Source organism: Pocillopora verrucosa, chromosome 5, assembly GCF_036669915.1.
Source record: "Pocillopora verrucosa isolate sample1 chromosome 5, ASM3666991v2, whole genome shotgun sequence".
NCBI lineage: Eukaryota > Metazoa > Cnidaria > Anthozoa > Scleractinia > Pocilloporidae > Pocillopora > Pocillopora verrucosa.
In genome coordinates, this window is record NC_089316.1 from 22,452,167 (window position 1) to 22,470,373 (window position 18,207).

Consider the following 18,207-nt stretch of genomic DNA (forward strand, 5'->3'; position numbering starts at 1 on the left):
ATGATTCAGGCTCGTGGGTCAGTCATTAATGGTATAGAATTTAGAAACCATGAAAGTATCAAATGAGAAATACGATTCAGAACCCATGTGATTTCATCTCCACCATTAGAAATTATATTCATTGTTTTTTGTACTTCCCACCGCGTTTAAATATTCCAAATAACAGCTTAACCTTTCAAAATTTCTATTCCAATATGCTGGAAATATGTGATATTGACCAAGCGTGACATCAACGTGGGTGGATAATTTTAAACTGAGTTGATGACGTAAATTTGCCACCGTGAAGAGTTTACAAAGCGGACGTTTCGAGCGTTAGCCCTTCGTCAGAGCGAATGACCACAGTTTCTTTAGAAACGTACCTCCTTTATGGCTAGATGTTTGCCGATTTGTTTGTTTTTTTGCGTTTTTATGGACCGAGACGAAATCGAGGTCCATAAAAAGGCCAAAAAGAACGAGGCTAATACCCAGTCTTCTTGACCGAACAAGATTGGTCAATAAAAGCCAACAGGATTGGCAATAAACCCACGAGAGTCATTAACGTTTTCTTTATTTTGACTTTGTTTTGACTTTGTTTGGCCACTTTTTACGACTCCATTGGAGAAATCTACCAAAAGTTAGGTTCTTTGTTATTCGTTTCACCTATTTCTCTTTTTCTTTCGCTCGGTCATAGCAGGCAATCCCGAACGGGCAAGATGAACCGGTCCGTACCTGTCTCGGATGCCAATCAGAACATAGATTTCGCTGAAAAAAAGCAAGTAGCTTGTTCATCCACGGCCAAATGGTGACCGGAGATAAAAATCAGAAATTTAGTTCAGATTTGCTCCTCGCGATATTCTTAGACAGATTAACAGGAGATGTAAAGCCAGGTGACCTCAATTTTATAAAACGTACAAGCAATTTTCAATTTCATAAGTTTCACAATAAAAACAGGTAAAAGTCGGCTTATAAAGTATAGTGGGGGAGGTTTTTTCGCTGATATTCAGGGATAACTTAGAAATTGCTTGACATAATTCTTAATAAATTTAATACATGTGAGGCTTTTGACATTATAAGTCATGTTACTCTTTCGGTCTTACTTTATGTGTGTCTGTTTCTTTATCGGAAGCCAATCAGAACATAGATTTCGCTGAAAAAAAGCAAGTAGCTTGTTCATCCACGATTCATCCATCCAGACACTGTTACTGAAAACCAAACTGCCACGTTTTATTGCTCAGCTGATGGGAATCCAACGCCTACAGTCACCTGGAGTAGAACAGGTGATACGGAACCAATTTCAAGCCCACATAATAAGTTGGAAATCAGAAAAGCTACGTATAATGACTCGGGAGATTACGTTTGCACGGCCAAGAGCATATTGGGTGGGGTGCAAAGGCAGGTGAAGCTCTTTGTCGAAGGTAAGCATGCTTTGGAGAGTAAAGTATTTACTGATAGCAGTTGTGACCGTAATGAGTTTTTCTTTGATTTCTTATCTTACTTGATGTAAATCTTCACGGAAAGACTTCAATTAAGGTGGTTCCTCAGAAAAAAAAAGTTACCCAGCAATTTTTTTAACTTCCCCTAAATGTTTCCTACCCATATCTGTTCCCATGTCTGTTTGTTTCAAAAAAAATACAATGAAAACGATAAGTCACCATGCTTCTTTAAGAGATATGATGGGCCAAACTTACCTCATTTATGCCTGTACTGGCACTAATCACGCAAGTTATTTAATCGGTTCACTTTACATTTTGCGTTTAGCTGGAAGCAAGGGTTTTCAAAGTAACAAGAAATAAAATTGATAAGTAGAACGTCTCAAGTATCTGGAACATTTTGATATACGATTTAGGGTAAAATCACACAATTTTAAACGACATCTACTCAAAACGTTCCTTGAGTCGCTGCTTTCAAGGTTATAATTTGCATCAGTGAGTAACGGGCTTCGTGCACGTTCTTAGCTTTATCTCTGTTTCCCTTCGAGGAATTTTTTTCTTTAGATTTTCTAATTTAAAGGGGATAATCTGTACACAAAATCATGCAATAAAAAATATAGTTCACTGTGCTCTTTTAAGAGCATAAGACCATTACACCTCTTCACCTGGTCCATTTATTGAAAAACAATGCTATTCTCTCAGAAAGCGCGTGAGCTTATTCGTCTGATTGCGTGATTTTGTGCGCAGTACAGGATGCACAGTGCAATACCAAGAATCACCGTAACTCTTTATTTATTATGATAGTAAGTTTGATAATAGCAAAAATGATAATGATAATGAAATCTATGATAAATATCAATGATAATCACGATGATAATTATTTTAATAATAATACGAACAATAAAGATAATAATAATTACTCTAATGATGAAAATACTAAAGGTCTTTATTCATGGTCGATATTCTGTATTTTTTTCTCATCGTTACTGCAATTATAATTTCTCTTTTGTCTTAAGCTTTTGATTTTACTGACGTAGGTCTTCTAAAACTCTTTACAACGAATAAAATAATATTTGACCTGAACTTTATACCTGGATTTCAGATGAAAATTCGGAATGCTTACTAAATCAATTTTAAACGTATAGAAGAAGATGCAAGTCGGAATAATAATATATCATGAGGCTCGAATTAGTCCTCTAAGCAACTTCTTGACCATGGTAAGGGAGAAAAGCTTATTGGTGATCACAGTTTTGAATATGAATGGTTGGAGAGCATAGAAAAGCAGTTTTTGTTTGTATTTTTTCCCTTTTTTTTAAAACAAAGTGAGCCAAGATTTTTGAGAATTGTTAAGTGAACTTAGATGAAAACATGTTTTTTCTTTATATTCCTCAGTTCCTCCACGATTCACTAAAACTCCAAACAGAGTTATTACAGTCAATAGAGGTAAAAACGCATCTGCTTCTTGCCAAGCGTTTGGTTTTCCTTCGCCAAAAATAGTCTGGTCAAGAGGACTTGTCCCGTTACCACAAGGTCGAACAAGTGTCAATAATGGAACTCTACATATGTCAGACTTTGATCCCAAAGATTCTGGCACGTACCAACGTACCGCGTCCAACAAGCTGGGATCTGTTAGTGCTTTGACAACCTTAAATTATATACACACAGGTATGTCTGGGGACGATTTTGTTCATGGCAATTTTTTTAAGAACTAGTGATGTCGCCTTACCTTCGAACTTCGTACTGACCCAAAAACTTCCAAAGCATTACATAAAAATACTATTGGCAGACTCTATATAGTTGTAAGTTAATATCCACTTAGACGCACACGTGGCAAGCCTCTTGACTGACTTAAGTTGAAAGTGACATCTTTTTTCATATTGATGACTGAGAAAACGTTTTTTTGGTCATTGTCAGAAATTAATACGCTCTTTGGTTGGGTGAACGAGTCGAAATATTTTTGGGCGAACTGGTGAGGGTGGAGCGAACTTGTGTTACGTTTGGGGGGCGAAATTCCAATGGGGAAAATTCACCAGTTACCAAATTACCAAGTAATCCTCTCGACTTTCAAAGGGAAATTATTCAACCATATTAAATTCTCCTTTTGCGACTGACAGTTGCAAAGTTTAGCCTGCATTCAATTGGAAATCTTTAGTCCTCGAAACCAGGAGCCCATTACTCCAAGTAATTACTCCAAGTAATGGGTTCTCCCAAACTTATTATTTTCATCAAGAGTAAATTAGCACAACAAACTTTTATCAATTACTTACGCGACTCAGAAACCATTCAATTCTAAACATTATAACTATTTTATGTTGATAAAGCATCCTTTAGGGCCGTCTGTACAAATCTTGGTGCGAGCGGAAGACTTGGTCCAACAACGCTGGGCAGTTACTATACAGGTCAGGATCACGACGGACAAGTTAAATTGTCAAGCGGTATTCAACAATGGACTGTGCCGTACACTGGTGAATACAGAGTAGAAGCAATAGGAGCAGCTGGAGGGTACGGAAAGACTAGGAACAAGCAAGGCAGCACTGTGAGCTACAGAGGAAGAGGTGCAAGAATGATTGGAAGTTTCACTTTATCCGAGGGTGAGATCATTCAAATACTTGTTGGTCAAGAAGGAACGATAAACAACAGTCCACCCACCCGTTCGCTAGCGGAGGTGGTGGAGGAACATTTGTCGTCAGAGGTGGTAGTACACCTTTGATAATAGCCGGGGGAGGAGGAGGCATTGAAACTTTAAAGTCAAGACAACCCGGATGTGATGCCAGCACAGGCACATCGGGGAATCCTGGGTACAGATCATGGTCAGGAGGGCTCAACGGCCATGGTGCACAGACAGCTGATGGTAGTTATTCATGGTAAGATTAACTAGAGATCATTTTCACATTTAGATGAGGCATGCAGAACATTTTGTGGCGTCTTCCTTACATTAAATGATTCTGGTATATGGTTTTACAACCATACTAGACTTTTCTATTCGTTTAAACCTCCGAAGAATTTTCTGTCAGACATTCCCAAACCGTGCAATATGACGATCCTCTGCATAAGATAACTGTTGCATTTTGAGGAGTAGCGCACACTGTATGCAAGATGATATTGGATATCGAAATTGCGTTTTTTAGTGAATTTATACGAAACTGCACTATCATTTCTTTCTTTCATTTATTTAAGGAGGAGGCGGGGGCGGTTTTTACTCCAACGGGAGAAGTTCAAAGAAGTTTGGTGGCACCATGGGACATGGTGGGGAAGGCGGCAAAGGTTTTCTTCAGGAGGAGAGGGTGGAAGGGCTTTATTTGCCGATATTGTGGGTGCTTTGGGGAGGCGGTGGTTCACATGGACAGGCAGGAGGCGCCGGAGGAGGAGGAGGGTACTCCGGGGGAAGCAGTGGAGATAATGAATATGATTCCTGTGGGGGTGGAGGAGGCTCATACAACGTTGGTAAAAATCAGCAGAGTGAATGCTGTTTTAACAGGGCTGGTCACGGTCGGGTGATCGTCACATTGCTGTAACAGGATCAGACCGATGAATTTCGAGAACCATATCTTGGATTTTAAACTGTTTGATTGTATTGGTAGCCCTTAAAAATAAAAAACGTGACAACCTTGAAAAAATTCGGGTTATTTTTTTTGTCTAAAAATTTACAGAGGTAGAAGGATGTTATTATCTTTTGACGCTTCAAAGTGCAAAACTCTGTATAAAAATCGAGGGAAAGTTATTCTTTATTTGCAACGATTTGTTATCGAATGCCAATCAAACTTCTCCTTTTCAGAAACACATGGTCCTCTTAATTACTTATTTACAATTAGTTCACAATTCTCATTAATTGAGAGACCTGCCCGGTTCACGAACTAAATCACCTGACCGCTTCCTACTTCATATTAACTCCTTGCCAAAACAGGCGGTCCGCTCATCGTCGGTTCTAAACTTGTCACGCTACACTCTTGGCTCGTGCTAAGTCCGTCACGTAACGTTGGTTTTATTAACTTGCGGAGGAGAGACCTTGGAAATTTGGGAGTGAAAAATTATCGGAAAGCAAGGTTGAAATAAGCCCGGCTTTGGTAAAACATATTTATATTTACTTTTTTTTTCTCCCGTTGCCTATGTTTTTGTTTTGTTTGGCTTTTCAAACTGCCTCAAACATACAACTATACAACAACCCTGACAAACAAGAACGAAAACAAAACGAGACAATTATAACAGCGTCAAGTCTACGGTATACAGTACCACGCAAGACTCGACACGGTTCACGATTACAACGATCACATTATTAGCATTTTGAGAACTACGATCAGTCAACTTGACAAAAACTGACAGCGAAAGCTGTTTCATATTCTAGAGATGAAAGACCTGTTAAAGTAAGAGACAATCTCCCTCACAAGTACAGCGACGCTTTTGTCTTACTGAATACAATGCAAAACAGCACATTTGAGCCTGCGCTACACTACTACAGCGTTGTCATTTCTTTCATGATCCAGAGCGGGGATTGCGCTGCCGTTTGAGTACGCGGCTGAAGGGGACTGGGAGCCAGTATCTGACACAGACCTCATCTGGCGTTTGACTTCAAACACCTGACGAAAGGAAACAACATTTCAACAATTTAATTGATCAGTAAGACTAATTCGAGAACATAAAGTCAGATGGTATACAAGGTCAAGGTTTAGAAAAGTTCAACAGGGAAGAACTGCCTTCCTACTGTGTCTAACGTCTGATTGATTGAAAACCAAAAATCGACAGACAAAACAAAAACCAAAACCAGCAAATAAAAAAAAAAACAGCAAATAAAACAAAACAAAGACAAACAAAACAAAAAAGAGAAACAAATTTAAACTACTATTGCAACGACAGTATTCGGTTCCCCTGAGGATGAGTGTTCATCGGCAATGAGCGAAAAGAGACCTGGGCCTGAGCCTGAGCCCTGATCGCTCGAAACCCAATCAGCACAAACCGTGGGTTTACTGCCTATAAACCCTGTACAAACCTAGATTTGCGCAAATCGCGCCAAGAACAACTTAGGTGTGAGCGGAGAAGAAGAACAGGAAACATCAGTGAAAAATATTTAGTACAACAAATGAAACAAAACATCTCCGCGCACCGTTTGAACCGTTCTAAACCTTGCCCTGCGATTGGTCCAAAAACTAATCATGGTTTTGGTCACCCGCGTTTTCCCGCGCATTTAACAGTTTGCCTGTTTTTAACCTGAGTTCTCATGAGAACACTCATTCTGTTCATTATCTCTTGGCCATAGTGGTTATTCTTGTTTAGGTCTTTCGATATATCCTTTTCACTTTAAGAGCTGTACATGAAACAAATCTCAAATACCTCCACTGATGGCTTGACGGAAGCAGTAGAAGTTGTAGTCTATCAGACCTACGACAAATCATAAGAAATGTTGGAGCTGACTTTCATTATTAGCGCCCTCAAGACACGCGTTTCTCACCCTTGGGAAAGATTGGAGACGAGTCGAGGAGAAGTTTGCCGGGGATCTGGCCACTAAAAATAATCATTGCTAAACACCTGACGGACCCTTCGCTGACTCGTAATTTTAAAGACCTCGTAATTTCCCGCAGGCGAAGAAACACATGTGCGGAAGCGCTGATCATGAAGGACTACTCACACACTGATATAGCGACCGAGGTGTGTTCAGTCCTCTTTGAAAAGCTAAATGTAGCGAAAGCAGCTGGCTGACATCTTGTATATAGCATCAGAACAAGTCGTAAAAGCATTCCACAAGCAACTTGATATAATATCACACCAAAAAAAAAGGAACTTCAATAAACTTCCAGGTTACGTTTGCAGTTAATTTATTTAAGACTATAACACGTATCTTTAAACCTTTGACCCTTTAGAAGGACTAACATCCATCTTCTCCTCAAAATATCACGAGAATAAAAGGACATGATCATCAATATAAAGACACTATTGATTATCTAACAAATTCTTCTTGTTACGCAACTTAAGAAATGTCCCGAGAAAATAGAACGGAGAATATGCTTACTGATGTTAGGTGGTAAACGGTTACGAAATTTTCAGGTATTAATCGAAAACAATAGCAATATATGCGAGAAAAAGGGTTGTTCAGCATTTGTTCCAGAATTAGTCGCTCTCAAAACTGAAAATGTACAACATTCATTTAGCTACATTGCACGCTGTACACTGACCTTTTTTCTCGAAGTTGTCTTCTCTTAGAATGCAGACAAGGGCAAGGAATCCTGTGAAGAAATCATTAAACTTGAATTGTTTCTGAATATAATGAAAGATGACCGTAATAACTGACAAAAATGTGGCCTAATTCATCATTAGAAACGTTACTCGCAGTTAAACTTCAATTACCGAAACTGCAGAAAAAAAAGGCCTACCCCATGCAACTCAAATATGAGTTAGGCGCTACTTCTAACAGAGCTTAAGAGCCTTCATTGTGCGAGGCAAATAATGGTTGGTTCTTTGTCCCGGAATATGCTCAAAACAAGTGCGTGATTTCAACCGCAATTTAAAGCTGGTGTATTTCATGCCATATCTCGTTTTCTCTTATGATACGTATAGCCCCGCGCGCGTAAACCCATAAAAAAACCATAGTAAGAGATGACGTGTTAGGGACGGGCGGGTTAACGTGAGCCAGCCCGGTAAAAAGCCGTTCTGCCGTGCACTTTCACGGCCCTTTTGCATTTTCCGAGGGCGTGAATTAAAATTGCGTTCTTAAACTGAAAATATAACAAACGACAAAATGAGTCGCGCTTCTCAATGAATTACGAGTTCTCGTTCTGACTCGTTGAAATAAAAGGAAAGCGGCTTTTAATGAAGAAGTAAAGTTGTCTGGTGCGCGCCCTTCTTTGCATGCAAGTGCGTTATATTCAGGTTGAAACAAACTTTTAAAAATGTTTTGCACTTAAAGTCAAATGATTAAGTGCTTATTGACTGAATTTGGTCGGGCTGAACGGGAAAACGTTTGGCGCTCGGTTCGTGCGTCATGACTTTTAGCCCCGTCCGCTGGGTCCTCTCCCTCATTCAATAAGTATATACATTGCAGTACGACAAACCAGCTATCAAACAGCAGATGACTGCCACGACCTGACTGAAGTCTGAAGTAAACAAACTAACGGGTCATGCAATACTTAAGTTAAGGGTGCACGACCACTCTGCGCCATGGAAACGCTCACTTACTTGTTCACCTCTCGAAGGTACAGAATAGTCGATTTGTTGAGTTTGATGATCGACGAAGACTCCATGTCATATGCACTGCTATCTCCCTCCTCTCTTAACCTGTTGATGACAAATACGATTGATGCTTTTTAAGCAACAGACTGCAGTGTCTATCGGTTTACATGCGTAATAACACACGCGGGATGTTGGGAGAACACGAGAAAAGTTTGTAAAGTACGAGCCGGAGGCAAACGTCGCTTTCTCTAACTCTGAAACTCAAGCGCCTCTTCCGCGTTTATTTCTTCCTGGGGAAGTAATTTCCAATTTTCCTTCAACTAGCGTTAATTCAAGGGGCATTGATTTTTAGTTGCACCGAGTTTTTTACTGGACAAATCTGGGCAAATTTGCATTAAACACGCCTAATACACAAACAATAAGTTAAATGGCTCAAACGACACGTAAATTAACACACTTTGGCAGAGGTTTGCAATAACTTTTTCCACAACCGGCTGCCGATGGTGTAATTGGTGACCGAAGCGTCATCGAAATCCAAAACGAGAATCCTACTCGCATGCTAAACAAGCGGAGGCGAGAAGTCTTATAGGCGGTGGTAGACCGCCAGTAACCTCTACTTTAGGACCTCATCCACAAGCTGAAATCAAGAACCCACTGCAAAGTGCACGTGTAATAAACATCAGTGTTGACTTCCTTACCCGTAAATGCAGGAAATATCAATAACAACGTCGATCATGTCCCAACAAAGCTCGTAGGACTGCATGTCCACCGGTGAACTAAGCACAAGAAACGAGCACAACACAATCAAGGACCACAGTATAAAAATAACCACATTTATCAAATATTAAGACAGTAAGCGCACTCTCATTGCACAAGCGAGTGTGCACGAGATTTTGTAAACACTATTTCTATGCTTTCGGAGACTCATTTTATTCACGGAGTGGACGACTTATTTCCGTGTTTACGCATCCTGTCAAAACATGAGAACGGTTGGAATAATTAATAAAATTAACCCGACCCTTGACTGTGCCCTGGGTTGCATCACTTCTTCGAATTTTTCCCAACCCCCCTAATGGTTAGATGACGCTATGTTAATTAGGGAAAAAGTCCTCTATTCATTGCATATAGTTGGAATCTACCCTAAATTGTACATACGTATACATAAACCTTACTCGATGGTTCAGCGTAAGATAAACGCGGACATTTGCCACTTACCTGTCCGTGGCCACATAAATCTTGCTGACAACATCAAACAGAAAGGCTTTCTCGATGCCTGAATTCTTGGAAAAGGAAAACAAAACAGAAAAACAGAGTAAATCTCACATTAAAGATGGTGTCTACATGTGCACTTTAAATGTTACAAAACGCTTACAGAGTTGAAATTCAAAAACGAGAATTTCAATGCACATATGTAGTAGTAGCTTAAATGCTTCTGTACATTTTGATGCCATTTCAAAGCCACGCATTTTTTTCCATCTTCACAAAGTTTTTTTACATCTCTATTATTTCATTAGAATGAAATAACAAAAAGAAAAAATAGGAAGGGGAAAAGATCTATCGAGGCTTCTAGCATTTCAATCCCTAATGAAGTAGACATTGCGAAATGTTGAGCAGCTGATAACAATACGACATGATTTGGCCTGATGACGTAGAGTCGCAGACAAGACTCCCAAGATGAAATACTCTGAATTTTTCTACAACAAAATAATGTGGATCACAGGGCAGAATTTGCTAGAAGCAGTCTCTGAACCACTATTTTTTTTTCTATTAGAAATGAGCATGTTGTAGATACAACATGCTCTGTATATTCTACACATATATGTAGAAAATACCCCTCCATTTGTTTCAAGTCAGTTTAAAGTAATTTCACTAACTTTTTTTTTTTTCAAGTTATCTCATATGAAATGATAAGACTTGAGTCTAGAGATAACTTCAGGATAAGCTTCTAGAGATACCATGGTACTATGTCGGTGGAAGTATTACAAGATGAGTTGGTTTTAGGGACTGAGTTGAAAATTGGCCATTGCAGAGAGTTTCTAAAGCTGACATTTTGCCCTCTGTTAGAGCAAAACAGAACAAAACTCAGACGGAGTGCTGAATAATGCAAGAAACGTCAGCTTCACGTGTACAATTTCTCTACGGTTGGCCAATTTTACATTATCAACTCAATTGTTAAAACCAAATTATTTCAACTATTGAACCGAGGCGCTGTACTTACTGTTATAAGAATATTCAAGAAGTTCTCCAAGTTGGAAGTTGAGGGACGAGTTTTTGACTACTTTGCTAAAAGCCTGATAATGAAAAGACGACAAACATGATAACAATTAGTAAATCATAAACTTGGTGACCCTGTGTTTTAAGTGATGCCGTAAAGATTTACAGTTGTAGCAGTCAAAGCAGTTCCTTCACATGAACTCCATAAACTTTGTTATATAAAATGCGATGTTTTACAAGGATTTCCAGCCCTGAGAAAAGCCTTAACAGCAGCACATGTGGAAAAAATTACGATAATACTCACTCTGTGATTTGATATCGCCAATCAGCTACTGACACGTCCACGTCGCCTTAGGCTCCACTCTGTCAGGTTGGATGAATGAAATGGCGAGGCGGTTCACCATTCCTCAATCCCAGGGTCGCTTGTCGAATTTTTACGTCAGTAAAGGCATACGAAGTTTATGCACGTATATAAACTTAACAAAACATGTTTCCTTGTAGTATATGTTATTTAATTTCTCTTATAGCGTGTTCAACTCGAGTTGACAACGCTCAAAGAGACATTCAATTTCTGCGCACGCCTCATGCATCACTCTGTGTACAATACATGTATATGATCACAGCTCTAAAAATTTATTTTCCTATCAGCACCATATTACCTTACCGTCAAATATTGAGTGAGTCGATATACGTCGTCAAGTAAAAGCTGTAAAATAAGACGGAAAATCCAATCAAACGGATTACATATTGCAGAGCACGACAATGTCAGTCTAGTGCTATGTTTACAATAATTACCGTTAATTTGGTCTACATAAGTGTGAAACACTATCAAGCAAGGCGGGCGTTACGTGTCCAAACCAAAATTGAATTACCGTCAAGTGAAGGCCTTCCAACCTGCATCTGCAAGCGTCATCTGTCGCTCTTTGGTGAATAATCACGCTGAGTTTTCTGTGTTAAAAATACAAAATTGCAGAGCATTTACCAAGGACTCAGAAGAGACAATATCAAAGAAACCAGTAATCTTCAATCCCCCACCCTCCACCCCTCTCCTTATTTTTGACCGTCGACCACCACCCTTGTTGTAAATTTTTTTTCTCGTCACCAGCCTCTTTCCACTGCCATTTAAAATCAAGATGGCGGGCCCATAGTTTTCGTTGAGAAAAAAAAAATTTAGTTATCAAGAAAATACTGCAGCACTGCTCTGCAGGCTAAATTGACCAGTATGTTGCAAACAAGAAAGTGTAGCTTACCACACAATACAATGATTCAAAGTTTTTACCAGATATTTCTTTGATAAAAACACACTCCCACATGGACATATAAATGTACTTGTGGACACTCTCACCATTTGATAAACATAACTTTGCCGACTTTAACTTAAAAATTCAGGGATCATTGTGGAGCACTGCACTGTGAAGGAAGTAACCAGCTCTCTTACCAATTTTATGATCATCAGACAATCCATCTACTTTGTGAATAAATACTTCAAACTTTATGTTTGGATTGACCTGGAGAGATTCAAGAAAGGATTCCTGTCGATACGTGTAGATCTTGCTTTTGCAGTGAAATTCCCATAAACACAAATATAAGCTCACACCTTTAACTTTTTACTTCCAAGATCTGATTGTTTTTTTGTCCCCTCTAGCTGCTACACATTTCCTTGTAAATTAGTTATGATATTACAAGGAAATGCGAAGCAGCTGGAGGGAAAAATTTACAATCAAATCTTGGGAGCTAGAGCAACATGCTCACAATGGTAGGCGCAATGCATTTATCCCTTTACACCCAAACATCAGTAAGCATATTCTCCACACTGTTCTATATACATTTCCTAAGGTGCTGACAAGGAGAATTTGTTTATCAATCAAGAGCTTCATTAGCTAGTGGTCATATCCTCTATTTTTTGTGACCTTAAAGTGGGATTCAGGGCAGACACTGTTGGGAGACATTAGATTCTTGGTGCTGACAAGGAAGAATTTGTTTACCAATCAAGAGCTTCATTAGCTAGTGGTCATATCCTCTATTTTTTGTGACCTTAAAGTGTGATTCAGGGCAGACATTGTTGGGAGACATTAGATTCTTGGTGCTGACAAGGAGAATTTGTTTACCAATCAAGAGTTTCTTTAGCGATTGGCCATCTCCTTTCATGACCTTAGTGTGTGGTTCAAGGGTGATACAGTGGGGACAAATTTGTTTCTAGTTCATCATAAGTGTCAAAGGGACATTATAAAAACATTCTCAAATGGTGACTGATGCTCAAGCTTACCTTGTATGCTCTTGTTACAGTCATATGGAGCTTTCCAAGGGCGTCCATATAATCATCCTAAAATATACCAAGAAAATTAATTCTGAGAAAAAAATGGTATCAAGAAAAAAAAATGCCCTTGCTGTTTGGGATACCATAAACAAGGCGTCAAGGCAAAAATCAAGTCATTGTGGGGGCTGGTAGAGAGATAAAATAGTTTGAATACCAGTAGAAGTGTCTTGTAAATAAATTTTTCCTATGAATGTAGTCCAGAAAAGGAGCAGTATACTGTAAAAACCCACAGATAAGCTGCATCTTTTTCCAAAAATTCTCGCTAGAAATTGGGGGTGTGGCTTATCTGTGGGAACATTTCCATTTTCCTGTCCGATCTAATGCGTGGTTACTAAGCTTCAAATGTTCCACTCATATTCATAAGATTACTGGCAAGTAATGGGGTAAAATTCTGAAGAGACTGTGGAGGGCATTACAAGATGATTTGGTTTCATCAACTTGGAGCTGGTTGATGTGAATTGGCCGCCATGAAGAGAACGTATTCTTCATCAAAGGGCTAGCACTGAAAAACATCAGCTTTGGAAACTCTTTACATACCAGTGACTAATTGAAAATACTAAGCTGATGAAACCAAATTATCATATTTTGCAGACTGTCCATCATTTTTAAAACCTGAGTTAATGCAATCATCATGTCAGACATTCAAGATCACAGCAGCTCAGGTAGTCCAAGATCTACAAGTGCCCTTCCCTACATGATTTAATTACAACATCAATCAAATGATTTTCATCTGCAACATACCCCTCCATGGATAATAAATAACATAGACATACCTGTGCATCTATAACAAAAACAAGAGCTCCACAATGGCCAAACAACACTTCTGAATCAAATGCTGGGTCAAAAAAATCAATCTGGCCTGGAAAGTCCCAAATCTATGCAAGAAGAAGAAAAAAATTGAGATAAACGAGAACTTGATGGACCATTTCACAACGTAAAACTTAGGCTTGGGATTTACAAAGATCCTGTTTGTGTGTGATTACATTGGTAAACCTATGGCAATTGCAGTACACTGCTTAAAAATTATTCAAATACCATATTTCCAAAACATGAATACAAGACAGAAAGTACAAATAACATACCTGGAACTGCACAAAGGAGCTATTTGATATGTCTTAGGGATCATGAAGTTAAGGAAAAAAATATGCTTCAAGTAAACAAAATTTTTTGTGGTCCATATTCCTACATAAATCAATTTTAACCCTATAACCCCTAAAAGTGACCAGCATCTAATTTCTCCTTACAATATCACCCCTGAGTCACACATTAATATCATGAGAATAAAGGAAATGATCACCACCCAAGGAAGCTCTTGACTGATGAACAAATTCTCCTTGTCAGAACCCCAGGAAATGTCTAGAGAGTAGTATGGAGAATATGCATACTGATGTTATGGAGTAAAAGGGTTGAGAACAAATCACTTAAAATACTTTTATCAATTTGGAGAAATCCATGGAGTATTTGACACCATGGGAGGCAAGGGAGGTTACTTAACATCAACAAAATAATACATGAAGGGACTGTGGGCAAGAATGAATGAGGATAAAGACTACAAAATAAGTTTAAGAACTTAAGATTTTTATTTAGGAAAATGGCTGAAGGTTATCTGCAATATGTTGGTATCATCAGCTGAACCAGTGTTGAACATCATCATGTTAACCCTTTAAAACTCTCAAGACCCAATTGGTAATTCTCCTCCCTAACTGGTAAACATTTCCTTGTGAATTAGTTATGAGATTTTGGTGTCAGATCAAGATAAAAACTTCTACCTGATAAGTTTGAGTATTCTCATTAACCTGTTTGTTTGGATAATATATGGATATTAAAAGTAGAAAGTACAAGACAATTCTCCTGTTTAGCTGTTACACATTCACTTAGTCTGGTAGATTACATGTAGCAACAAGAATTTGGGTGTCCACTCAAGATAACAACTTCAACCTGATAAATGTAGATGTTCTCATTACCTGTTGGGATATTGTAAGGAGAGGTTATACATTAATCACTTCTGTGTATTAAATTAAGGTTCTTTTATATGCATAATTGCTCTTGTGATTATAGAGATGCCTGCCCTGTGATTGGTTGAGGACTGCATCATATCTTGCTATAATCACCTTGCACAAGGTGATTATAGCAGAGGAGCTAAATGTCAAAATGGTTGCTTTACGTTTTGCCAATGTTACGTAGGAAGCGATAAATGCTATTTAGGAGAAAACACTCTTCTGAAATGCAGAGGAAGTTCTATTAAATTTGGCAAAACAATTTCAAAGAAAGATACAAAGTTTTTGCTGATGAAATTGAATAAACCTGTTAAATTCTACTGGAGACTGGCTTCTTATATGTACCTAGATACAAGTTATCAAAACAATTGTCACAGAATGTTACAATGTGTTTCAACAAGAAAAAACAAATCTATAACAGAATTTGAAAGCACATCAAGAGCAATTATACCAACACAATTATTCACTTTGCCTTTGGTAAATTATTTTTTAGATAGTTTGAAATCTTCTGTACTTCAGTTGTAACCTAAAATGTTACACCATCCTTTGTTTTCAAGGATACCATCTTTCACTATTTTATTGGTGCTTTCCAAGAAAAGTGTTTCATTTGGAGACATCTTGTGGAAAACAACTTTCTGGATGGAAGATTTGCCACTCCTTCAAGAAAATTGAAAGCAGAGATATCAATTACAATTAGCTGATACACAGTGTCATTTTAAAAAATTAAGTGGGAGTCAACAAAGTGTCTTGTACTATAACACAAATCAGGTACATATGTTATGTACAATGCAGGAGGACATAGAAAAATATAAAACTGTTCCTAAGATCTTGAAGACAGGATGCAGTCTTTTTCTGCTAGTTTCCTTATTTGCTATGCTTTGCAGCTAATGGCATTAAAAAAAATTTGAAACCTTGTTCTGTATTGTAAAGAAAAGGAAAAAAACTGGACCAGTTACAAGCGAGCAATTTGCTTATTGGATTTGAGGATTCAAGATTCCCACTGAGATGATAAAGTAAATACATTTCACCTTAATGTGTGATTCAGGGTGATACAGTAAGAAGAAATAAGACACTCATCACTCTTAGGGTGTAAAGGATCATCAGGGGGACAGAGAAGGAATACAGGTGTACATGTACTTAACCCTTTGAGTAAAAACAACATTAAGTAGACAAGTAATGAGAATAAAGAGAAATATCAGTTACGAGATTATCAGTTGATTCAATATCAAATTCTCCAAAATAACATCATGAGAATTGTATAGCAGACAGTAAGGAGAATTGCTAATGAGATCTTGCGAGTTAAAGGGTTAAGTTATATTTTCTAACATTTTGCTCTTGAAACTACAACAGCTTTGTTATTTGCACACCTTCTAAGGCCCAGCAATAGAATCCTGGGTTTGTTGTCACTGCTTGAGAGTTCATCCTGGTCTTCTGGACCATACCTAAACACAAAATAAAGATATTTTTCACTTAATAATATACATAAAAAAAATTAAGCACTTCTGATTGGCTGAAAATGAGTGCATTCTCATGAGAACAAAGATGTAACACAAGTGCAAAGTAAAATTTATCCTGCATGCTTTTAAAATGTTCTCTTTCTTGACTGTGATGTTTTTTCATGTATATTATTAAAAGGTAATAACATGATTTCAGGTCTAATTAGATGTAATAAGCACTTGTACATTTTTCGAAGACTACAAATTGGACTTGCCCTACAGGTTTATGCAATTTTGTTGTCATTTAAATTGAAAACACTGCTTGTGCTTATTTACACCAAATACCACTCAAAATCATGTTATTACTGAAATAGATTACGAGTTGTTTACACTGTGGTAATAGAATTGGCATTCTGCATGTGGGGTGCAAAATAGAAAGCATTGAGTCTGGACAAACAATTTTCCTGTATATCAGCTGCTTAAACAAATCTGCACAGCCACTCACTAAACCCCTTTCACTCTCAGAAGTGATCAATGCATAAATTCTCCTCACAATATCCATATATTATCCAGCAACTGGTAATGAGAATGCTCAAACTTATCAGGCAGAAATTGTTATCCTGATCTAACACCAAATTCTCATAGCTTATTAACAAGGAAATAAGCTGCAGCCAAGAATTAACCATTAGATATTTGCTGTTGGAGGTTAAATTTATACTCAAGCTCATGAAAAGTGTTTTCTTTAAATTGAACTCCCAAAATTTAGCTTGCAATTCTCCCAATTAGCTCTTAAACATTCCCCTCAACAGACAGTAAGGAGAATCGACAAAAAGATCTTCAAGGAGCTCACAACTTTCCACCACAAATTCCTTTAACCCTATGTGGGCATCTTTTTTCGTATATATATCTATTAATTGTTCAGTGACATAATCCCATTTATTTCACAATGTGATCAATGTCACTCGCATGCAGTTTAGGTCACGATACATCTAGAGCTGAGCAATTTTATTTACCATGTACAAACCATTTCAGTTTACTTGATCAATGATATTGCTTCAAAACCCTCGCCATGAATTTCATGTGATAACAAAGAATTACAGATATTGCACAAATCATCGCGTTATGAGCCATGGAACACTAGGGTTACTCCAATTGTCCAACAATTCGAGAGTAAGTTAAGAAAAGTAGCCTTTGCAATTTTTCCAGCGAAGAATAAACATTCGAAAACGTCGAGAAAACTAAGAAATTGTGTACAGTTGTACACCGGCTTGGCTCGTCAGAAACTGTTTTACGCTTAGACTTCATATTTCCATGGCTATTGAACGTTAAAACAAAACTTAATCGCGGAAACGAAATGGTACCTCTTAGCTGTGTTGAAAAAAGACAACTTGCACTTTCTATCGTCCACTGTGACACAGGTTCAATCGATACAGACTGAGAACTTACCCGAAATCTTTGGGAAATGAACCAACCACGCTGTAACTTCCAAAGTTTTCATCATCCTCGTACGACTGTTTACCCCATGTAGGAAGTAAAAATAAGAAAGTTCGTTAATTTATCTCTCCAAATAACCATCATGGGTATTAAATGAGACTAATTCACATGTGTATACCGTCATCTTAGAGGAAACCTTCTTCAGCACGAATCTCGAGTGCGGTTCCTCACGAGTAAAATTT

General features: G+C 38.0%; 1 protein-coding gene and 1 pseudogene across 1 annotated transcript; one reads left to right on the forward strand and one right to left on the reverse strand.

Annotated features, from left to right (window-relative positions):
- The first annotated feature begins 778 nt into the window (after positions 1-778).
- LOC131770573 (ALK tyrosine kinase receptor-like) lies at positions 779-4,924 on the forward strand (annotated as a pseudogene).
- A 192-nt stretch (positions 4,925-5,116) lies between these two features.
- LOC131770582 (ras-related GTP-binding protein C) lies at positions 5,117-18,207 on the reverse strand. Its single transcript, XM_066167687.1, is given in 18 exon segments — positions 5,117-5,985; positions 6,738-6,782; positions 7,574-7,623; positions 8,574-8,672; positions 9,266-9,343; positions 9,783-9,847; positions 10,786-10,814; positions 10,817-10,858; positions 11,446-11,461; positions 11,463-11,551; positions 12,208-12,289; positions 13,048-13,104; positions 13,872-13,973; positions 14,181-14,212; positions 15,658-15,752; positions 16,463-16,537; positions 17,978-18,042; positions 18,144-18,207. Coding segments are annotated over 18 exon segments (1,161 nt in total). The 5' UTR covers positions 18,150-18,207; the 3' UTR covers positions 5,117-5,851.